Below are 24207 nucleotides of genomic sequence, written 5' to 3'. Positions count from 1 at the left end.
CATTTGATCATTAATAATTACTCCAGTACACCATCAAATCCTATGAGGATCTCTCCCAGGGGAAGTCATTTATGCTTATGGATTTCCAAAGACAAGAATGATCTCGGCATCTCAGGAAACAGCTTCACCCTACAATAGAGAAAACAGAACTTGCCCTCAACCTCATAACTTCAAAATTATGACAGACCCTATGACAGAAGACAAATTGCAGAATACAGTCCAGAGAACACCCTTCTCAGCCTCTCAAAGTGGGCTGGTCCCAAGACAACCACATAGTACCTGTCCCAGTGAGGGTTCAACCTCTCAGCCTGAGGAGCCACACTACACTGCAGGGCCATGACCTGCCCACCTGGCTCTCCCTAATATCATGGCAATGTGTAATGCAAAGCAAGAGAGATAGTCACCAGATACCTAGAGGCCATTCAGCACCCCTCCTCTCCCACCCACCACATCCTAGCAATTTTACCTCCCAAATGTCTTTCAGTTCACAAGCCACACAGCACGGCTCCTGTGCTTGTGTGGCAGCCTCTCCAGGAACCTAAATCTGCAAATCAGGTCACAGGCTCCTTCCTTCAAATTTAATGAGCACTCTATGCTCAGAATAAAAGTGAAACTCCACTGGGGCCCCCGTGCTTCTTCTGTGTCACCTAAGAAAACTCCTTTTTACTTCATAATCCTTTCAGTTCATAGATATTTTGGTCAGAAAGTCCACACGTGGCTCTTCCTCTGTCCCTCAAGCATTTTCATTTGCAATCTCACAGCAATCAGCCCGATGGGAGGGCATGGTGGCTGCAGCCCCTAGGAAAGGTCCAGCCCCAGAGTTAATCTAAAAGGTGCCTGTTAGGGCCCGCCAAATGGCTCAGTGGATTAAAGCACCTGCAAGCAGGTGCAGGGGCCCAGGGTTCAATCCCAGGGCCTGCCATGCCCCCTGCCACCCCACCCTCGTGCACACTGAGACGGTGATTGAGACTGGGCTGGGCGTGGTGGCACGGGCCTGTAATCCTAGCTCTCGGTAGGCTGTAAACAGGCGGATCACTATGAGTCTGATATAGTGGTGAGACCCTGAACACCCTGTAGACCCTCCCCTAAAATTTAAAAAAAAGTTTTTTTTTTTTAAGTAATTAAGTAAAAGGTGCCTGCTGAGGAAACCAGTGACCACATTAGGAAGGGGGGTGTGGCTCCTACCCTAATTCTTGCACAGCTGTGGCCATCCAGGTTCTTGGTTAGTAACAAATGTCCACCTGAGTTACAACCTGTAGTGCTTTCCTGATTACACTGACTCAAGCATGATACAGTCAGAGAACAGGCAGTGTCCTGGGCCACCGCCTGCTCCTCATTAAATGATAGTTTGTTTTCTTCTGGAACTTAAAGCCATTTTTGTTATGAACCATGACTTCACGTGGACCACAAATTCCCAGTAGGTAACTAAAAACACAACAAAATTTGACTTTAACTCTGTACCCTTTGTTGGTATATATCTTGGGTCAAATCTTCTCCCAGCTCTGCATAAGGGAACCTTGATCATTTAGGAGCTGACGGGACTGGGCTGATTACACTAAATTAACATGCTCTCATCCCCCCTTCAAGACCGAGGATACCATGAGATCTACAGATGTTCAGCTACACCCAAGTCTCCAGCTACCGTCCCAAGCCTGCGATCACCTAAATTCCAGGGAAGACAGAGGACGCAGGGAAGGCGGAGTGTGACCGAGACCACTGCCTTTTCCTGGACGCAAAACTATCTCTCAGCTATAGATTCCAGAACTATGACACCAGGACTGAGATAATGATGAACCGGACCTCAGCCAGTCTGCTACTTCTTGAACGCTGGCCTCCCGCTTTTGTGAGTGGACCAGTCTGAACCCGTCTCAGAGCGTGGCCCCTCCATCCACGTAAGCCAGAATCCTTTCGCATCTTCCCATTTTCCAATTAAAGCCTTTTTCCTATTAATTTGTGCTTTAGTTTTAATTTGCATTTCTCCTAACGCTAGGACCTACAATAGCCCGTGACTATACGCCTCCCAAAAGCGATTACCCACCACCATAGGACGAGGAGGCGAGGACTAGGAGGCGAGGACTGGGACGCGCACCTCCCTCAGTGCCCCACCCCCAGGGGGACGCAGTAGAACCCGGATGTCCCCTCACGTCCGCCAGTCAGGCACCGCGCTAGTCAGCCCGCACACCGGCGGGGGCCTTCGGGCCTTCAGCGGGACGCCTCTCCCAGGGTCCTTCGGTGGTTGCGTAGCAGCTGCCGGAACGCGGCAGCCTGGGAGCGGAGTGGGCGTGGAGGGAGGCCTGTGGGATCTGTCCGGTGCGTGGTGTCTCTGGTCTTTCCAGCTCTGACGCGGGACCGCGCTCAGCCTGTGTCGTTCGCTTCCGAGGCTGCCGGTGGGCCCTGGCGGAGGGGAGGGAAGGAGCCGGAAAATTCCGGCTGTGTAGAGCGCGTTTGCTGGGCGTGGTGGGTGCCTAGAAGTGTTTGTCGAATGAAAGAGAGTGTGCACCCTGGATCGCGACGACGGCGACAGCCACTGAAGGTGTCCGAACGTGGAGCGACAGCCCAGGTTTGGCTTTTGAATGGGTCCCATGTCTATAGATCGGAAGGGGGATAGCCGTCACGTGCTGCTGCCCAGCGCTGTGCAGTAAGCGCAGAGGCAGTGGCTGTGACGTGCAGGAGCCTCGGGGCCCTTCGGCGTTTTCTGCCCCTCGCCCGCCCGAGTGCGTAGCTCTGCCTTAGTCCTTACTGCCCCAGACTGCCTAGGTCGTCATTCTTGGGACTGTTTGCGGGGTCTTACTTGGGTTAAGGGAAGAGCAAGAGGCTGAAGATGTTACACATAGGTGCTGAGGCTGGGCGGTGGTGACGTACAGCTGGGAATGGGAGGACCTGCGTTTGTTTTGGCAGGACTGAAGTATTCGTGTTCAGCATATAGCTTATGCCTATGTCCCTAGTCTCCCAGGGAGCAACTGAGTATCTGAGCCGTACTAAGGGAAGTAAATCTCTGTAATTACAATGTGGCACTGTCAGCATTTAGCAAATGCTTGAAATGAGTAAAAGTTAAAAGCATAAAGGGGGTGAGGAATATCCATGTTGAGAGAGGGGGATGCACCTTGTAATTGTGGCAGGTTAGAAGATGATGGGGGAGTGAGGGGTGAGAGCACCTGGCGTGAATGTGTGTTAGGCCTCCTTGGTTCTGTGGTCTGTGTTATTTAGTGATGAGAGCTTAGGCTGTTTTTGTGACGTGGACACTACTTTTCCCTGTTTTTATTTTATTTTATTTTTATGTATTTAGTACAGGGTCTACAGGTCTCACTACATAGATTGGACTCTTAGTGATCCTCATGTTTTCAGCCTCCCAAGCACTGGGATTACAGCACCACCACACCCAGTCTCAGTCGGGTCTCAGCATGCCCAGGGGGCAGGCCCACTCCCACCCTGCATGCTGGGGATCAGACCTAGTCATTACGTCTGCATAAGCAGGCGCCTTAGTCCCCTGAGCTATCTGGCCGGCCCTTGTCAGTGTTTTACAAGTGAGAAGACATCTGTTGAATTTATAAAACTCCATCATGTTAGGTGAAAGGTGTGATGTGAGGACAAGGTTACAACCTCAAAACTCAGCATGTGTCAGCCAAATTGGAACACTGGTGGTGAGTAGAGAAGAATGATATCTTAGGGCCCATCTCTTCCAAACTTCTTCTGTTCAGGAGGAGAAAGAAGAGGTTTGGTGGAAGGGACTTCTCATCTCTAAAAGCAGCTTCTTGTTGACTTTCCCAAATAGTGACAGACCCAGTGGCTGGGCTTCTCTTGCAGCCAGGAACCAATGGCAGAGGACAGAACCAAACCCCATGAGCTGGACCACGAAAAGTATGATGCTGACAACAGTGTGAAGATCATCTGCCTGGGGGACAGCGCCGTGGGCAAATCCAAGTATGTTGGGAGGTCAGGGAAGAATGGTCAGATCCAGAGTAGATCTGAACTCTTAGAAAAGTCCTCCAGAGGCACAGAAGGTCGTGGCTTCCGTGGGGTGATGAGGGAGGCGCCTCGCTGGAACAGACATGCGTGGCGGAACAGAGAGACCGTCTCAGCATCTGTGTCTGGTGAGCACGTGGGGCAGAGATCACAGGACTGAAGAATTGGAATGTTGTCTGAACCCTCACAGAAGGTGTAAAGCAGGTCATTTTGGAGGTTGTTCAAAGAGTCAAGAGTGAGGAAGTGAGAACTAGTACTCCTGGGCGTGGTGATGTGCATGGTGATGGAATAACGGATTGCAGGGCATGGGGCAGTGGGAATGGAGAGAGGAAAGAGATGGGTTGACCAAAGCTGGTAATGATACTTGCTTGTGGAACTCACTAAGACTGATGTGTGGATAGCAGTGATGATTAACTGTAATAATTACAAAAATTGGCTTATTCTTCTGAGTTCAGTGCCTGCGTCATCAGGTGGGAACTCTACCTGGAGAAAACTCCCATCAAGAGGCAGATCAAGGCCTGTCTTCAACGTATCTGGGGGTATCTGTTGCTCTGCAGCCGTGGTTACACCCATATTCTTGTAATTCAGAAATTTACAGTAATGGCAACACCAATCACCAGGCTTTAAGATGTCATTTTTTCTTATACAGAGCATTCATCTTTCTTGATCTCATTTTCTCTGTGAGTATTCCAGGGCTGCATTGAGCAAGCAGTGACATAGCTTCCCATCTCCCCTAAGCAGGCATCCAAAGAGTGGGTGTTGCTTCCTGGCAAGGGCTCTTCATTCTTGTACGTGCCACCTTCCTGCAATGGTGGCTGTTGAGGAGTCCTAACAACATTGGAGCCAGCCAGCTTGGACCCCTTTAGTGGATTTACTGCCCAGATGCTGAATACTATCATGGTCAGACTGTTGGAAGTAGATAAGATCCCACCTTTGTCCCTACTTGGCTTAGTTCACTTGTCATAATGCTGTCAGGGTTGATCCATGTTGAATAATGGATCTTAACCAGAACTTCAGTTCTCTTTTTGACCCAGTAGTATTTCATTGTTTATATATGCCAGTTTTTTATCAGTTTGTCTTGGTTACTTTTCTTTCCTTGTTGGGACAAAATATCCAACACCCAGAATTAAGGAAGGAAAGTTTATTTAGCTCACCGTTTGTAGAGGTTTCAGTCCATACTCTGCTGGCTCTAAGGCTGAGTGACACATGGAAGAGGGCAGCAGTTCATGGCTGTTGAAAACAGCAAAGAGCAAAGGGAGGAGCCGCAGCTGCTGCAGCTAGCAAGCCTCTCTCCCTCCCTTATACTGTATTCAGGTTATTGGCCCAGGGTGGGTGTAGCACTCACTCACACCCATAATCCCAGCATGGATCATGAGTGAATCACAAGCTCTAGAAGCCTGCCCCAGTGACTGCATGAGGCTTTGAGGAGACACCTAGACACAAACCATAATGCCATTCATCTGTTGATGGACCATATATGTTGTTTCCACTTTTTTAAATGCTGCTGTGAATACAGGTATACAAGTATCTGTTGGGTCTCTGTATTCAAGTTTTTTGGCTGTGTAGCTACAAGTGAAATTGCACATGGTAATTCTGTGCTTAATTTTATGAGGAGCCAACAAATTGTTTTCTACAGTTGCTGCACAATTTCACATATCACTAATGATGCACAACAGTTCCAGTTTCTTCACTACCTCACCAACACTTATTTTTCATTTTTGTGGCAAAAGCCGTTCTAATGGGTGTGGAATGGTAACTAAAAATATCAAAGTCTTAGACAATATAGGAACAGGCCGAAGAGATAGCTCAGTGGACTAAGCACCTGCTTCGCAAGTGCAGGGACCAGGGTTTGATCCTGGTCCTACACACTGCACTGGACCCGCCCCTGGGACACACTGAGCCAGCAGCTGAGATTACAGGTGTTCACCACCACACCTGCACGCCATCACCAGGCTCAGCATGCCCTGGGGGCAGGCCAGCACACATGTGGTACTGAGATAACTGAAAGTTTGTTACTTTTGTTGTTTCTAGAGAAACAACTTTTGATTTTATTGATTTTTCTCTATTTTTCTGGTTTGTTTACCTCTGATCTTTTTGAGAGACAGGAAGTACTGGTGAATGAACTCAGGGAGCCAATGAGTACTAGACTAGAAGCACTAGACTAGCACTAGAAGGGCCCCAGCCCTTCCCTTGTTTGTTTGTATTTATTTATTTATTTGTATTAAGGACAGAGTCTACAGGGTCTCACTGTGTAGATTGGACTCATAGTGATCCTCCCGTTTACAGCCTCCCAAGTACTGGGATTACAGGCAAGCGCCACCACACCCAGTCTGTTGCTGTCTCCACCACCAGGGATTGAACTCCCTACCCCAGCATCTGCCTAAGCAGGCGCTTTAATCCGCTGAGCTATTTGGCTGGCCTGTTTGTTTTTAGATACAGTCTCATTAAGTTGCCCAGACTGGACTTAAACTTGTGACAGTCCTGTCCCTTGAGTAGCTTGGATTATGGGTGTGTGCCACTGCTCCTGGCCTTCAACTTTGGTCTTTACTGTTTTGTTTCTTCTGCTAGTGCTGGGTTTAATTTGTTTTTTGTCAAACAGCGCATGAGGCAGTGCAGGTAGGGCATTCATTTCATATCTTTCTTCATTTTTAACATATGCATTCACTGCTCTACATTACGTCTCCCTCTTAACATTTATTTTGCTTTATCCAGTAAGTTTTAGTGTATTGTATTTATATTTTTATTCATTTCAAGGTATATTATAATTTCACTTATAGTTTTTTCCTGTTCCATTGGCTGTTAAAAAGTATGTGATTAAATTTCTACACACTTGTGAATTTACAGGGCTTTTTTTCTGGTATTGCTTTCCCATTCCATATCATTGTCATTGAAAAAGTTATTTTTGACTTGGATAGGGTTGTATATACCTGTTGTCCTAACTACTCAGGGGGCCAAAATGGAATTGGTATTGGTTAGACCTAATTGGTTGTTTCATGTTGTTCAAGTCCTGTGTTTGCTGGACGATAGTATATATTAGGGTTAGGGGAAAGCATGAGGGGTAAGGATCTCCACTGCCCTGTGCTGTGGAGAGCCAGCAATAAACTGCTGATCTGACAACTGCCCTGGTGCGCATTCCATGCCAGCAGAGAGACTGTAAAGTTAAATACTTAATATTTCAGCTGCCGTTGTGTTCAGGACAGAGAGAAGAAGTGTGTGGTGGGCAGAACTACTTCCACATTATAGAATTGTCAGGACAGTCTCACTGCTTTAGGTGACATCTTGAGCATAGCCCTGAGGACCTACAGAATGGCTTTTATGTGGAGGGTGCAGCCATCTTGACTTAAGGTTCCCCATGTACAAAGCAGAAGTAATTACACGCGCAGAAGTATGCCGAGGTAGAAATAATGGATCTGAAATCCCTGCCTGGGCTGCTGTATGTGTTCACAGTGACAAGAGTGATTTTGCTATGAGAGGCTGGTAATGATGATTTCCAGGTTGGGGACTTGGCCCAGAAACTGGCTGGAAGTTGGTCTGTGGCTTCTATATTGTCAGCCAGGGCCTGTTGGAGTGACGGTAAGGGAGAGAAAGGGCCTGACCTTGTATATTCCCCTTACAGGCTCATGGAGAGATTTCTCATGGACGGATTGTATCCTTTTAAGGCTTGAGCTGCCCCTTGTTCGTGTGACTCCTCCCATACTCATGTGCTAACATTATTTCCAACCCCTTTGCACCAGCAGCCTGGGAAGGAGCAAAGGGTAGCAGGCTTCCTTCACACAGTCTTCACACCAGTGGGCCACGTGACATCACAGTCAGTGCTGCTTTGGTTGGATCTTATATGACAAACATAATAGGAGTGGCTGAGCACACCTTGCCTGTCTTAAATGCCTGAATTCAAATCCTCCTCCTGCATTCCTCTGACTTGAACAAGTCACCTAATCTCTATCCTCAAGGAACAAGCCCTTTAATGTGATTTTTAAAAGTTTCTTATATGAATAAACTTTGTAAAATACAAATTACCATATCTCCCTCCTCTCATAAACTGTTGTATTGTGCAAATCTGAGGTGAGGCCCTCCCTGTAGCTGAGAAGTTTGCAATTCTTTTGTTGTTTGTTTTTATGGTGCTGGGGATTGAACTCTGGGCCTCACACATGTACCACTCAGCTATATCCCCAGCCCTTTTAATTTTATTATGAAAGGGGCTTGTAAGTTGCCCAGGCTAGCCTCCAACTTGAGATACCATTGCCTCAGCCTCCCGCGTAGCTGAGACCACTGCTGTGCAACAACATGCTCACCTAACTGGGAGACTTTTTAAAAGCTTCCCTGCTGGACCCCTGAAAACTGCAGGTGAGAAAACCCATAGAGGCCTGCTGCTTCTTGCCCTGGCACCCCCAGACAAGGTCTGTCTGCCTTGGATCTGTGTATAGTCACCTCATACCAAGTACTGCTGTGTGCCCAGTCTGCCAGCATCATTTTGGCTTTACTATTAAACTGTCCAGGATCTTTCCGCTTCAGAAGGCATTACCCCCTGGACTCCAAGCTAATACAAGTTTATAAAAGCTTATCAGCTGTCTGACTTGTGGGAGCTATTTTCTGTGGAATAGTCAGGTTGCTGCTAGCATTTGGATTTCCTTTTCGTCTTACAAAAGCTGCATCCAAGAAGGAGCTGAAGCACCCATAATTGTATTTTCCAGCTTCATGATTCTTCTGTGATAGCTTCTCTATAAAGTCCTGGTTCATGTTTACCTGAGGCTTAGATAACAAGAACATATTCCCAACTCCTGCAGCCCTTGCCCTTCAGTGGAGTTTTTGCCCATGAGAGGCTGAGCTTCAATCTGGAAGACTCATTCAGTGTGCAATCTAGGTAACTACAAAAAGAAAAGGAAGAAGTGGGCAGTTCCATCACACCAAAGACCTGCCTCACCATGCCATCCTAACTTCCCTTTGTTCATCTGATTCCTTAACCTGGGTGCAGTCAGCCGCAGCAGCTGTCCACATATGCCCTGACTCTGTATAAGCACACAGCCAATGTGGACGGCAAGACCATCCTCGTAGGTGAGCAGCACAGGTAGGGGCCACACCTGGCCTCAAGGGAAAGAAACTCAGAGAGGAGGAGGTCTTTGGAATGGAATCAGGAGGGTGAGAGGGAGAGCCAGGGCTAGGGAAGAGGAAGCAGACCCAGTGCCAGAGTGAGGACTGGTGTGTAGCGCAGGATTCAGAAAAGCACACTTCCTGAACATAGTGCACATGCCTTAATCCCTGTACTTAGGAGACATGGAAGCATTGCAAGTTTGGGGCCAGCCTGGGCTACATAGCAAATTCAAAGCCAGCCTGGACTGCATAAAAAGACTTTGTCTCAAAAAGAGGAAAGAAAGAAAATCAGTAAATACTGAGAGGCTGTACTGCCAGAGTTTGCTCTAGAGCACAGCGTGCTTGACCAAGGCAGTATCTTTTCTCTGATTCAGCCATTGTAAAGAAATAGCAAATGCAGCCAGCTCATTGTCTCCCATACTGGACTCAGCCGTGTGTAGGTCATAACCCCATTTGACCAGGCCATGCATCCTGCCTGACTGTCCACCATCTGTGGACACCATACACAGAAGTCCTGCATCTTGAGTAAGGGATGCGGGGACCTTCTGAGTAGTCTGTCTTGTCCTCCCCACTGGCCTCTGGCCCTGGTGCTCCCGTATTCACCAGCGTACATATCTCTCATAGCGTCTCCAAGTACTCTGTTCTGAGGACATGCTTCCCACATGTGTTCACATACTGTGGTTTGTACCATATATGTCTTATTTCCGTATACAGAGACATGCTCAGAAATCCTTGGGACATATGGATCTCTTTCCTCCAGCCTAATCAGGCAATTATAGCTGTGTTCATTTTGCAGACTTTTGGGATACAGCAGGCCAGGAGCGGTTCCAGAGCATGCATGCCTCCTACTACCACAAGGCCCACGCGTGCATCATGGTACGAGAACAGCTGGGAGGTGGATAAAAGTTCTGGGCAAGTGTGGCCTAAGGGTGGAGGAGACAAGTGGTTTGGCCATCCTGAGTCCTCCAACCCAGCTGGGTACTCTGGGAGAGGGGATGCAGACCACCAGGGGTTCTTCACACCCACATGATTCCAAGAACTTTCACATGTGGACAAGGTGAAAATGTACAAAGGAAAGGTAAAGAACTACCATACATGGGAATGCCGTAAGCTCAGGGGTCCACACATGTAATGCATAAGAGGTAAATCCAGCTAGGACAGAGCCTGGCCCCTCCCTAATTGAGCACATCTCTCTGAGGGGCTCCTGAGGCCTTCCTTCACTGTTGCCTGCTGCTCCCTAAGGACCTCGCTCATTCAGGGCATCCCACACCTCATCGCCATCTCTCATGTGCTGCACAGGGCCATCATCAGGATCCCAGCCAGGGGTCAGCAGGTAGTAAGCTGCGCAGGAGTGCCGAAAGTACAAGTGTGAGAGCAGATTGTGAGCCCCGTGCCCCTCAGAGTCCTGCTGTGGATGTCTGGCTCAGTTGCTGAACAGGAATGTCTTGTCTTTGGGTCCACTTAAACATTTTCATAAATATTAGCCGTCTTATAACATGAGAAATAATAGATTGGCTTGAGTCTTTTCATGTCTTTCCTCTAAATCTATCGCTGAGGAGCACCTCTAGCGTAATAGACTGATTTTCTGAATCATGAGCCCTTCCAGTTGTCATCAGGTGAAAATCTCTGACACTTAAGCTTATTAGAACTGCATTCAAAATCTTTATTTTATTTTAGGTGGTTTTTTTTTTTGTTGTTGTTTGTTTTTTAAGCCAGGAATGAAACTTACAACCTGGTGCTTGCCAGGTAGGCACTGTGCCACTTAGCTATATCCTGCATTCACAGTCTTGCTTTCACACAAAACTCAAAATCTGGTGGCATAGAACAGCCATTTTCTGCTGAGTCAGAAATCCATACAGCCTGGGCCCTCAGTTGAGAAGAACCCCAGGCTGGGTTGCCAGGCCTCTCCACATGCCATGGGCCGTCAGCAGGTCCTGCCCCACGCGTCTTTGTGCATGTCGTCAGTGGGCTGATGTGAGTTTGCTCACAGAATGCCTCTAGATCCCAAGAGTGGGCAGCCAAGGAGACCAAGGCAGGAGTCACAATCCTCCTATGGCCTGGTCCTGGAAGTGACATGGCTTCACCCTGGCTGTAGTCACAAAGGGAGGAGCAACGGCTGCTCTCAGGGTGGATACGTTGCCATCAGTAGTATCTGCAGTCTGCCCTGGCACTTCGTAGTCTGCCCCCACCTTGTGCATTGCCTATAGTGTACACAAGCTTGCTGTGACACTGAGCGGGTGTCATCTTATCGGAAGGGATAGCCGCTAAGGGGAATTTTGAAATGTTTCTCATTTTTCAAGCTTTGTGTATATGCATCCAGCTCCACGCAGCCTCCGATGTCCTGTCATTAGGACAGTTCTTTCCCAAGTGCACCACAGCAGTCTGACCACTTCTGGCACATGGATTCTACCTGTGGTTTGGATAAGCAAGGCACCAGGATGGAAAGACAGATGTTAGCTACAGGCGCTCACCAGCTGTAAGAACTGTGGGCGGATAGGTGTCTCCTCCTTCTCCTGAAACCTTTACAGGGCTTATCACTTGACTCCTCCCACAGTCTTTTAAACCCAGAGGATCTTAGAGTTTGTCAAGTTCCAATACTTGTAACCCAGAGTACTAAATAGAAGAAGGTGACGCAGCAAGGCCCAAGGGGCCATGCGGTGCTAGAGTCCACCCTCAGGAATAGGGAGATGGCCATTTCTATTTCATTCCTGCACTGGCCTTTGGTGTTTGAGCTTGCCTCTTTTCTAAGAATGACCTATATGTGATGTGTCAGTTAGTTCCTCTTAGACTCTCTTCTGAGACTGCTGGTCTGAGTTCCTAGCTTGTGTCACATTGACCTGCCTGGTGTGTATTTCACCTGTGGGTGGCGTGCAGAGACACTGACACACCCGAGCTGTCTGCCTTTGCCCTTTGCAGGTCTTCGATGTACAGAGGAAAGTCACCTATAAAAACTTGAGCACCTGGTACGCAGAGCTTCGAGAGTTCAGGCCAGAGATCCCGTGCATCGTGGTAGCCAACAAAATCGATGGTGGGGCCACCCTTGCATCTGGGTGAAGTGACTTGCGGGGACCCACCGCACACATTTCCTCCTCCCTTCCTGGCATGGGCAGGCTTCAGGATTTGTCCTCCTTCTGGAGATGCTCCCTCCCCAGTAAAAATCCAATTGAGCCAGCCCTCCCTTTTTCCAAGACACAGATCCCTGTCAGCTCTTCTGAGGACATGTTCCCTAGTTGTCTCCACTCCTCTTTCTGGCATGGGGTCTCCACTATCCCTCCCAACCTCTCTCCTTTTCCCTGAATGGACGTTGTCCTACTTCTCTTTGCAGCAGACCTACAAGTGACCCAAAAGAGCTTTAATTTTGCCAGGAAATTCTCCCTGCCCCTGTACTTTGTCTCAGCTGCTGATGGTACCAACGTTGTAAAGGTAAAGATCAATTTCAGAGGTAGTCTATGAGGTGGTACAGTCACAGAGAGGCTGTGGAGGGAAGGGATGGTAAGGACAAGAAATGGGTGCATGCCATGGGTGGGCCTGGGCTTGATGAAGGAGAAATCCTTGTGCATGGGGTCAGGTTACTGGGGAGAAGGTAGACAGAAGGGTAAACTTGACAGCTTCAGGGGGTCCAGGGCCTTTCTACCTGCTGCCTTAATCTTCATGTAACCCGCAGCTCTTCAATGATGCAATTCGATTAGCTGTATCTTACAAGCAAAATTCCCAGGACTTCATGGATGAGGTTTTGGAGGAGCTTGAGGTAGGTAGGGTCCAATATTGGGTGGGATAGAAAAAGCAGGCATTCACTTCAGAGATGTGGAATATAGCCAGATCTAGTGGGCTTTGCCTTCCTTTGCTACCTCTGAGTGGATCAGAACTACTCTTGGGTAAATGTGGAGCCAGGCCTCACCTATGACCTTGTTCACAGAACTTCAAGTTGGAGCAGAAAGAGGAAGATACACCAGACCAACATCAGAGTGGCCCAATCAAGGACCTGTCCCTCTCCTGATCAGAGGGCAGCCTGTGTGGCTGATGTAGGATCTGACTTGGGAATACCCTGCAGCTCTGAATGGAGAACCTCTCCAAGCCATGCCTACTCAGCCTCCTACTGTCCCACCTCTGGTGCAGGATGAGGTCAGCACCAGCACACTGCACAAGCATAAAGTCCTTCCTGAATTAGGGGTTGGTGTCTTTCACACCACCCTGCCCAACCCGGCCAACAGTGGAGAGAATCCAGAAGTGTCTCTTTAGTAAATAGACTTTCAGATGGCTGGACTGTTTTCTTCCCAAAACTGATCTCAGGGACTATTCCTCATACCTGTGCTAAGAGAATAATTACTTATCCCTAGTTACACCAGTTCCCCACTGCAGGATGTGTGAGGCTCGGTTCTCTTTCCCCTGTAGCTCTAACAGCAACTATTTAAAAGATGTTTTCAAGCAGACAGATTGTAGTTCTTTAAGCACCTACTGTTTCAGATCTTGTAGGTCAGGCAGACATTACAGGAACAGGTTTGACATTTAAATTGTTAAAGCAGTTGTCAGGTATATAGCTGTATTTGGTCACACACAAACACTACTGTTGGCAAACATCAGATTGTACAGCCACACCGCAAAGGAGCAGCCATCTGGATCACAGGAAGATGATTTTCATAGTGCTCCTTAGAGCCTCTCAGAATGGGAAGGTTTCCTCCATTACTCTGGGAAGAGGTGATCACTGCCTACCTGGGTGATCAAGTGAGGAACTAGAGGAAAGCTGCCTTTCCTCTCTCCCTGGGAGCCATGGCTTGATAGTATGCTCTTATTATCATCTATGGAATTATTTGCATTGTGGCATTAATTTATTTTGGTTTTTATACAGTAAAAATTGAATTACAATTATGCATTCTTTCTGGATAAATGTCTACTAAGAAAAAACCCCACATTAATGAGGAAGACTGCCTTGGTCAGCCACAGGCGAGCCTGTGTTAACTGTGCACTGACCACGTTGTTCAGGCCCACTGCTGCTTGGCTGACCCTAAAGGAGGCCATTTTAGTGGAATTTACTGGTTTAAAAAGTATAGGTATTATTTTTGGAGCTCCAGAACACAAATGATTCCACTTTAAATAAGTGGGTTTTACCTAAGCAAGTACTCTACCACTGAGCTACATACAACCCTAGCCCAGGAAGTAGTTGTTGTTTTTAATGCAAATGACTTTATTGGGATTAACGTCATTCACTAAAATTCACTATCAAGAGCTGGAAATATAGCTGCCTGGCAACTAGGAGGTCCTGAGCTCAATTCCCAGTACCAAAAATAAATAGCAGCTAGGGATTTGGCTCAGCAGTAGAATGCTTACCTAGCAAGCTGAAAGCCCAGGGTTCAGTCCTCAGCACAAAATACAAAAAATCCTCTCCTAAAAAATATTTCAGGGCCAGCGCGATAGCTCAGTAGTCTAAAGCGCACAGGGACCACAGTCTGATCCCTGGCACCACATGCCGCGCCAGCCCTACCCCCAGGGTGAGCTGAGCCAGCCACACACAAAATTCAACCAACAAAATAGAATAAAATTTTTAAAATTCACTATCAGTATTAATTTTACATTACTTTTTCTTTTTTTTTAAATCCCGCTTGCTAGATGCAGAGTCTGAAAAGGTGACTGTTCAGACGTCTTAGTGGGATCATTCTTAGATGAGTAGGGATGAGAAAGTGCAGGAAGTGAGAAGCTGAGCAAGGTCGCCGTCTCAGCGGGAGCGAATCTCAAATCGCCACCATTCCCAGGAATGCTCTGGAGGACAAACTGCCCCAAAGTTGTCCTGTCTCAAGACCAGGGACCTCTTGTGCCAGTCAGCCAAGACTGTGAGGTCAGCAGGGAGTCAAGTGGCTCCACAGTATTTAGGGCACCTCCCTGGGGAGGATGACAACTAAGTTTTATTCATCCACACTCTTGATACAATGCTCAGGCTGAGTGCCAGCATCAGCAGCCAATTCTGCTCATATCCACCTACTTCAGTGGTTCATTCTAACCTTAAGATAGAGTTCCCCCAAGTTTTTCACTAGGGTCACACGTTCTAGAAAGGCAGTCAGCACAACAGGAAAACCCTCTGTGTTGAATCCTTTTGGAAGCCGAAAGCCATCTCACTTTTCTACCACCACCACCTTGGCTACCAGTTCTGCTGGTCTCTGTTGTTTGCCTGGCTGGGGAGATAGCTCAGCAGTCTTAAGTACCTGCCTGGCAAGCACAAAGTCCAGAGTTTGATCCCAGGTACCACATACCATGCTGGCTCTGGAACCCCAGGCACCTCGTGCTGGCCTGAAACCAGGTGTGGTGTACACCTGTAACCCCAGCACTGGGGAGTCAGACAGGATCACCATGAGTCCAAGCTGTGTAGTGAGACCTTGTATCAAAAAAAAAAAAAAAAAAAGATCACCTAAGCACTGAGACGAGAAGGGCCTCGTTCTCCCCTTCATCCTGTGCTAGACAGAGAAGGAGGTGTGGCTTGGCTGCAGGCATCACCTTGCTTTCCTTTGCTCTCCCTGGAGAATGAACTGGAACTACTTGCCTCTTGTCTCAGTGCCCTCATGCCACCCATGAAGTTGCTTCACAGTCACTCTGGGCCACTTCTGTGAAAGAAAGTGCAGCTCAGCCCTTGATGGGCATTTTTCCCATTCACTACTCCAAATACCTGGCCCTAATATGGCTAAGATCACAGCAGGCAGAATCTGGGCCCATGATTAACACCCTCAACCTCCCCAAGCCTCAAAAAATTGTGTTGAGCACAGCTTCTTGAAGATTCCTGTTTTAATCACACCATTTTTCATGAACATGAAATAGCTGTTAATCAAACCTTTTGCAACTCTCTGGCATTTTGTCAAACTGTCACCATGACAGCTGCATCAGTCCTGGATGTACTACCGCCTCTTAGATCATCACAGGCCTGCCTGCACCTGGACCACACAGCTGGACCAAATTTGAACCAAACAGAAGCCTACACTTGAACCAATCGCAAGTCTGCAGCTGCTGACTTTCCTCACACTTCACAGATTACTCTATGGAGGTCCCTTCTGATGTACTGACCACTCTGTAATGCTGCACAGCTCCTGTTAAAATCTGCTCATGAAGGGGCCAGGGAGATGGCTCAGTGGAATAAGCGCTTCCCTGGCAAGTGCAGGGGCCTGAGTTCAATTCCCAGTTCTGCAAAAACAAAACAAAACAAAAAAACCTCAAACTTCTTGGACTGGTGAGATGGCTCAGTGGTCTAAAGCACCTACTTAGAACAAGCTTAGCAAAGCACAGGGACCGCGGTTCAATCCCCCAGCACCACATGCCAGCCAGCCCCGCCCCCTGGTGGGCTGAGCTGGCCACACACGCACACACACACACACACACACACACACACACAAATAAATGAAATTTAAAAAAAAAATCTGCTCATGAGTTGTCTTGGACTGTTTGAGTTAGGAAGATCCTGTAAATCTACTTGGCACACTTATCCTGAGAGCTGTAAACACTAGGGCCTGTTAGCCCTGAAGAGGTCCAGAAACCAGCACCCAGCAGAGCCAAGTCAGTGGACTACAGGATAAGCCAGCGTTGAATGATGGTGGCAAGCAGTAGCATAAACCAGCACCTGGCAGTGCCATTAACTGGTGTCAACCAGTGGTATTAAAACTAATAGCAAGGGCCAGCCAGATAGCTCAGTGGATTAAAGTGCCTGCTTAAGCAGGCGCAGGACTGGGGTTTGATCCCCACCGTGCTATGCTGGCCCTGCCCCAGTGACGTGCTGAGATGGTGATTGAGATAGCATGGTGGCACATACCTGTAATCCCAGCGTTTAGGAGGCTGAAAACAGGAGGATCACTGAGTCCTATCTATACAGTGAGACCCTGTAGACCCTGTACTAAATACATACATACATACATACATACATACATACACTGACAGCAGAGCTATACTTCACTGATGCGTGATTTCTATCTGAATCGACCCAAAGAGCCCTCAACTAATGGGCAACAGTCCCAAATGCATTCCTCTGTTTCTATTATATAGCAGCATTCTTTCCTCCTAATTCTGATCAGGGACAATTTCCTGTTTTCAGAATACTAATTCTTCACTTTGCTTGCCAGTTTACTAGCACATAGAGAACTGAGGAAGCAATCATGGCTTTATGTTCTTGTGAAACTTACTGTGTACCTTAATGGAAAACCTGCATTCATAAAACCTACAGTTGCAGACAGGAAATGCAAATTCCCCAAGGGTAGCAGTGAGCAGGGCACTCCTGTCTCCACTCTGGGACACGGGATACAGAGCTCTATATTGACAACTGCGTTGTATGCCACACCCTGAAGGGCCCCATCCCAACAGGGTGTCTCCTCCAAGCTGACGGCTTATCTGGGTCTTTAAGAGGGCTTTTGCTGCTCTTTTGGAGCAGTAACTTCTGGACCATGCAGTGTCTAGTGCTAGCACTAGCTATGTGCCACCATTATGTTGCTAGGCAATAAATAAGCGTCTTGGTCTGAGGTGATGTTTTGCAGGATCCTATATCAATAGAATAAAACTTGGGTGGCTCTGGAGACTGACACCCTGCACGGCAGGCACTCCAGGCAGAAAAGGCAAGTCCACAGCTAGAACATTCCAGCTCATTGTTTTCACTCAAAGTGAAACATGTTTTTGAGGATGGGGTAGACCAATATGATCAATTTGCCACCAAGGTCTTTTCAAAAGATACTAGATGTCAGGGTTCAGTGCTGATCTCTACTGAACATGCATCAGGTCAGCCTTGGAGCCCATATAAAGTCTCCAGCTTGGCCACTGTAACCACCCTTGCTCCTGCGCACTTGAATGAGTACCGGGGTGGCCAAGCACAAAGGCTGACTGGCATCTATGGTCTACTTTGTCACTCAGGGCCTCTTTTGCAATGATATACTCTACTGACTATTAACCTACAAAATGATTATTCTCTGCCTTTGTATCCACTCCAACAGATTCATCTTCATGTCTTTCCTGAAGGCTATTTCTCAACTAACAATAATTGTATATGTTCATAGTCTTAAAGACTTCCTTGTATCTGAACACTTATTATCTTGCTCCTCTCAGATTAAGCCTATAAATCTACAAATCCCTAATGTTAGGCCACTTCCTCCTATATAATGTGTGTGGCCTTTTGCATTGCCTGAAACTCTACCCATTTAGTTTCCCTTTGCCACTATCTTTCAGTGTCATTTCCCAGGGGTCAGCAGTCCATTTTTGGCAGCCTATGTAACAAGCTGACCCAAACCAACACACTTCTAGTTTTACCAGTGTGGCAAGCTCCAGTATATTTGTAGGACTTACCTTCCACCCTCTCGAGTGCATGTATCCTATCAAGATAGCCAGAGCATTTAGCTCCCCAGGCCCAATTCACATGCAGTTGTCAACACAGTAAATTAAAATTATGTTCTGTGGAAAATCAGGATGGTGCAGTAGCCTTCAAGGTACCCTCCCACAGAGTAGGAGAATTTATATAGCCTTGGACAAAACCAAGGATGTGTACAGTGTGTGGGGGTCCAACCCTCTCAGGGGAACAGGGTAGAGGGAAGATGGAGTGAAAAGAAAGAAATCCAGGGTCAGGAGGACCAAGCTGTTGGCTCAGCTTAGTAACTGTGTTTATTGGTTCCAAGGTTATATACAGAAAGTTTTGATCATGTGCCCAATATTTGCCCTAGTTAACTCTAAGTCTTCCCTGTTTCCCTGGGAATGGAATAGCCTGCCAAGGCCAAGCTGGTAAACAGGAGATTGCACATTGCAGAGCCCTGCGCCTGCAGGTGAGTTCTTTGCTCAAACCCTGGGAATGCATGTGAGCCCATTGCTCAGACCACAGGCCAAGGAAGCTGTGCACACTGCCACATTTACTTCCTTATGACTATTCATTCTGGGACCCAGTCTCCAACACAGTGGTCCTATGTAAATACAAGTCCATCCGATAGGTATGGAAGACAGTGTACTATTCAAGCAAAAACTGTATGCCATGTTCCCAGTTTTCTCTTGTCCTGCTGATAATGTGCTGAATTTGAGTTGCTAGTATTTTGTTGAAACTTTTCACATTTGTATTCATATGAGATATTGAGCTACAGTTTTCTTATAGTATCTTTGACTGGCTTTGGTATCACAATAATGCTGATCTCATAGAGTGAGAAAGGAAGTATTTGTTCCTCTTCTGGTTTTTGTTTTGTTTTGTTTTGTTTTTTGTTTTGTTTTGTTTTGTTTTGTTTTTTCAAGAATTTTAGAAGGATTGGTGTCCATTCTTTAAATGTTTGTTGTATTTCACATTGATATATTTCTTCATCATCACAAGTGATGCCACCTGGTCTAGGCTTTTTGGGCGATGTTGATTATTGATTCAATCTTTTCTTAAAAATCTGATTTTCTATCTACTGTGGAATCAGTAAGGTACTTTGTGTGTTCTAGGAAATTCCTATCTCACCTGCATCTCCTTTGTATCTCCTGATACAGTTGCTCATAATTCTCTCATAGCCATTTTTGTTTCTATAAAATTGGTAATAATATCCTCATTCTTATTTTTTATTTCGGTAGTTTGAGTCTTCATTCTTTTGTTCTTAGACTAGCTAAAGATTTGTTAATTTTGTTTTTCTTTTTCAAAGAACCTACTTCTGATTTTGGTAGCTATTATCTTTCCAGTTTCTATTTTGTGTGTTCCACTTTAATCATTTTTCCTTTCTTATGCTAGCATTAAGATCGCTTGGCTCTTTTTTTTTTTTCTTTAAGTCTTTCATTTCAGGCATACATCGGGCTGGGGATTTGGCTCAGTGGCATAAGCACCTGCCTCATTTCAGGTATACAGTTCATTAGTTCAATTAGGTTATGGATTTCAGATTTTTTATATAATTTTAGCATAAATTACAAATTTCTTTCTCTGTTTTGCTTTGCTACATCCCATTTTTAGTACGTTGTGTCTCTATCTTCATTCACTGAAAGGCATTGTCCAATTTCTCCTGTAATCTATTCTTTGACCTACTGGTTAAGAATGCCTTTTTTTTTTTTTGACAGATTTTTATTCATTTTATTTTTCTTGTGTAAAAACTCTTTATGTTGTAGCTACTGCTGGAGCTTCAGTCCCCTGGACAGAGACACTGGTGTGGGTTTTCATAAGATGGGTAATGAATTCCTGACAGGGAGACTCGGTGAACACAGTCTCTTTCCAGAGGTCAGGGGTCAGGGAGCTGAAGGTCTTGGAGATGGCATCAAAGGTGGCCTTAGCAAAGTTGCCCAAAGTAGCAGTTCAGCCCCTGGCAGAGGTGTACCACTCATCAATAGAGCCAGCAGCAGCAGCTTCCTGGGCACAGAGGCTGAGACAATGCCAGTGCCTCTGGGGACAGGCATCAGAGGCACCAACACAGAGCCACAGCAACCATCATCTTGCAAGTAACAGTGTGGGGCTTGCCAGTCGTGTTCCCTCAGTGGCCTCTCTGCATGGGGACAATGGAGAACCTGGCCAGGATGATGGCTCTGCAAGGCAGTGGCTACTTCTTTGGAATACTTTGTACCAGGTCAACATGACAGCTGTAGTCCCCAACAGACCTAGTCCACTGGCCAGCACAAGTTTGCTTCTGCGTAGGCATGATCTTCAGAACTTCATTCTTGAAGACTGTGTCCAGGAAAAAGTCAATAATCTTGGACTCCTTGATGGGTGAGGAAAATAGATAAATTACCTCCAGGGATCTTCATGTCCTTGACCAGCCATCCCAGCTTGATGACAGGAATCCACTCTTTGTCTTCAGCCTTGCCACAAGCTCCACACCCTTGGCCCAGTCCCAGGTCCAGTCCCTGCCCTGCTGCACCCACACCTGTGAGCTCCATGGCCACTGCTGAAGCCTCCACAGAAGGTGCCATGGCCTCCCATGCCTGGGCCCCCAGGGCCTCTGGGGCTTCCTGCTGCACTGACATCATCCACCATTTGGTGTTTGCCCAGAAAAACAAGAATGCACCTTTTGGCCAGGTGAGGTGGTACATGCCTATAATCACAGCTACTTGAGAAGCTAAGGCAAAATGATCACAAATTTGAAGCCCATTTGGACAATGCAGTAGACCCTTGTGTCAAAATTTTAAAAGGGGGAAGGAGTAGAGGATATGGCTCAGGGGTAAAAGACTCCTGGGTTTGATTTCCAGTAACACACACACACACACACACACACACACACACACATTATTTTACACATATTAGTGAATTTTCCATTTCTTCTGTTTCTGATTTGTAATTTTGTTTCTTTTATCTTCAGAAGAGATGCTTTACATGATTTCATTCCTTAAATTACTTATAATTACCAAGACTTGCTTTACGCCCTAACATATGGTTGATCCTGGAGAATGTTCTAGGTACACTTAGGAAGAAAACTATTATGAAAAGAAGAGTGGGGGCGGGAGGCTGGCGAGAGAGCTCAATGACTTCAGTGCCTGCCTGGCAAGTGCAAGATCCTGAGTTTGGGGCCCGCGAGATAGCTCAGTGGACTAAGTGCCTGCTTAGGCAAGTGCTGTGACCAGGGTTTGAGCCCCAGTACTATATGCAGCACTGGCCCCATCCCCAGGGCACACTGACCTGGCAACTGTGTGGTGTGGTGGCACACGCAAGTAATCCCAGAGTTGGGGAAGCTGAAGCAGTAGAATCACTACGAGGCCAAACTGTGCAGTGAGACCCTGTACCAAATACATAAATTTTAGAAAAGAAAAAAAAGATCCTGAGTTCCATCCTGGGTACCAAAAGAAAAAGAACTATTCTGCTCTTATTGAGTGGAATGAACTATATATGACTGTTATTAGATTATGTTGGCTTTTGAGGGAAGGTCTAGATGGCCCTGGAGGTGGACCCCAGGGCTCTCTCACTGAGCCACGTACCCTATATAGTACAGGCTGGCCTTGAACTCAGGGCAGTCCTCCTGCCTCAGCCTCCCATGTTGGGGTACAGGTGTGTGCCAGCATGCTCAGCGTTTTTTTTCCCCCGAGACAGGGATATGCTAATTTTCCCACATATTTTTATTAATTTTCTCAGTGTTGAGAATTAAAACAAATTCATTGCAAACTAATTTATGTAATACCATTTTATTTTTGATAGTATGTGCTGCTATTCATTGCTGTCCTCTCTTTATATTATTATCACATATTACTTATTTATACTTTGAGTGCCTAGCACATAGATTTATGATTATTATTCTATGTATTTGCCTATTAAATTATACAGGAAAGGCTAGAAACTATAAAATATATTAGAAGTAGAGAAATATTTCCTTTTGTGTGTCATTATATAGTTAGCCCTACCAGAACTTATTTTTCATATGATTTCAAGTTACTTTCTTTTTTTGGCTTTTTGAGACAGAGTCTAACTATGTAGCCAGGCTGGCCTCGAACTTGTAGCAACCCTCCTGCCTCAGCCTCCTGAATGCTGAGATTTTGACACATGCGCCACCACCCCACTGCTCATTTTCTTCTGTTTCAGCTTAAAGAACTCCCTTGAGCTTCTTCAGGATGGGTCTTCTGGTAATGATCTCTCCTGCTTTTAATTCAGAAGTTTTAATATCTCCTTTATCCTTGATGCATAATTTGCTGAATACAGAATTCCTGCTCTGTAGGAAAATTTTTTTCTTTTTAATTTTAAATGTGCCACACCACTACTCTATTCCTTCATTCCTTATGGGACATCCGCTGCTACTCTTATTAAAGATTGCCTTTATATAAGTTGCTTTTCTTTGCTGCTGTCAAAATCTACTCTTATGTTTTGAGAGTTTGATAACAATGTGATTTGATGTGGGTCTCTGAACTTATCCTGCTTTACATTCTTTAGAACTTTAATTTGGGAGGTTCGACAAGTTTAGGGCCCATGGCTTCTTCAAATACGTGTTCTTTCGACCTCTTCTCCTCCTCCCTCTCCTTCCTCATCCTTCTTCCTCCCTCCCTCCCTTCCTCTCCATCCTATGTTTGTGTCTTAGTGTGTTAGATGTGTCTAAAGTTTCCTCAGGTTTGGTTCAATTTTCTTCTTTCTATTCTTCAGGCTGAATTTTTCCAGTAATTTTCCCTATGGAGTCTTGAACTCTTTCTTCTGTCTGCTCAACTCTGCTCTTGAGCTCCTGCACGAGTTTCCATTTCAGCCATCCTATCTCATCATCATAGCTCTGCACTCACAGTTTCTGTTTGGCACCTGCTGCAGTTGGATCTGGAGTGACCGCTCAGGCTCCTACGCTGAAGGTTGCTCACCAGCCTGCAGCGCGAGTGTGTGGCAGCTCAGCAGGGACTGCCTGCCTAGCATGCATAGGGTCTGCGTTTAATCCCGTCTCCTCTCCCTCACGCTCTCACTCTCACTCTCGCTCTGTTTAGAGAATTAAAGACAGACTTCTAACAGAGAAGAGATATTTTACAAATGCATGTAACTGATTAATTTCACACTCAACATATAAAAAGAGCTCTAAAACTGTAAAAATAACAAACATTTTTAAATAGAAAAATGATTTTAAGAGAAATTTCACCACAGAAGATATTTGGATGGCAGCAGGCACATGAAGAGGTGCTTATTCTCACCAGCCATTAGTAAGTGAAAATGAAGATTACAGCGAAATATTCCATCCAGCTATCATAATGACTGTACCAAGTGCTGTGAAGGATGTAAGAAGGTGCAATGGTGGGAATCTAAAATGTTGCAACTATAAAGAAATATTTTGACATTTTAAAAAAATTTGCTTAACACACATTTACCCTATAATCTAGCCATTCTTTGCACAGGCACTTAGCCAAGAAATATGAAAACACATGCAAATTATGTATTAAGCAAAAAGGCTTATATAAGAATATGAATATTCATAGCTGCATGATTTGTTACAACCCAAACTGAAAACCCAGTGTAAATAGAAAAGTGAATTGTAGTGTACATTAAAGTACTTTACATGAAAGAATAAATTACTGATACATACTACATATAAATAATTTTCAAAATGATTAGCTGTGCAAAAACAAAGTAGGTTTGTTTATTTCTTCTAAGAGTACTTTCTTGGGGCCAGGATATATCTCAGTGGCACAGCTGAGTGTGAGATTATGAAGAAAATTGAACCAAACCTGAGGAAACTTTAGACACATCTAACACACTAACTGCCTGGTAAGTGCAAGGTCCTGAGTTTGACTCCTGGTCCAAAAAAAAAAAAAAAAAAAAAAAAA

General features: G+C 46.0%; 1 protein-coding gene across 5 annotated transcripts; it reads left to right on the top strand.

Moving 5' to 3' along the window:
- Window positions 1–2176: 2176 nt before the first annotated feature.
- Window positions 2177–13481, top strand: Rabl2b (RAB, member of RAS oncogene family like 2B). 5 transcript variants are annotated; one of them, XM_023702559.1, is made up of 9 exons: window positions 2177–2560; window positions 3773–3921; window positions 7580–7609; window positions 8936–9015; window positions 9848–9927; window positions 11968–12079; window positions 12380–12474; window positions 12716–12799; window positions 12968–13481. In XM_023702559.1, exons 2-9 carry the CDS (start codon window positions 3815–3817, stop codon window positions 13046–13048), a joined length of 669 nt encoding a protein of 222 aa, XP_023558327.1. In that variant the 5' UTR covers window positions 2177–2560; window positions 3773–3814; the 3' UTR covers window positions 13049–13481. The 5 variants fall into 5 exon arrangements, with proteins under 5 accessions (XP_023558327.1, XP_023558326.1, XP_023558325.1 ...); XM_023702558.1 differs by having other exon boundaries at window positions 2178–2310; window positions 3805–3921; window positions 12377–12474; XM_023702557.1 differs by having other exon boundaries at window positions 2178–2560; window positions 3805–3921; window positions 12377–12474.
- Window positions 13482–24207: the final 10726 nt, after the last annotated feature.

The sequence above is a fragment of the Octodon degus genome, unplaced genomic scaffold (assembly GCF_000260255.1).
Source record: "Octodon degus isolate 3935 unplaced genomic scaffold, OctDeg1.0 scaffold00153, whole genome shotgun sequence".
Lineage (NCBI taxonomy): Eukaryota > Metazoa > Chordata > Mammalia > Rodentia > Octodontidae > Octodon > Octodon degus.
The sequence above is the reverse complement of the archived record's forward strand: the minus strand, read 5'-3'. Positions and strand labels throughout refer to the sequence as shown.

Coding starts and splice junctions, on each gene's coding strand:
- Rabl2b (XM_023702558.1), top strand. CDS start 3,815: ATGGCAGAGGACAGAACCAAACCCCATGAGCTGGACCACGAAAAGTAT. Junction 9,016..9,847: donor CGGCAAGACCATCCTCGTAG/GTGAGCAGCACA, acceptor TTCATTTTGCAG/ACTTTTGGGATACAGCAGGC. Junction 12,080..12,376: donor GGTAGCCAACAAAATCGATG/GTGGGGCCACCC, acceptor TTCTCTTTGCAG/CAGACCTACAAGTGACCCAA.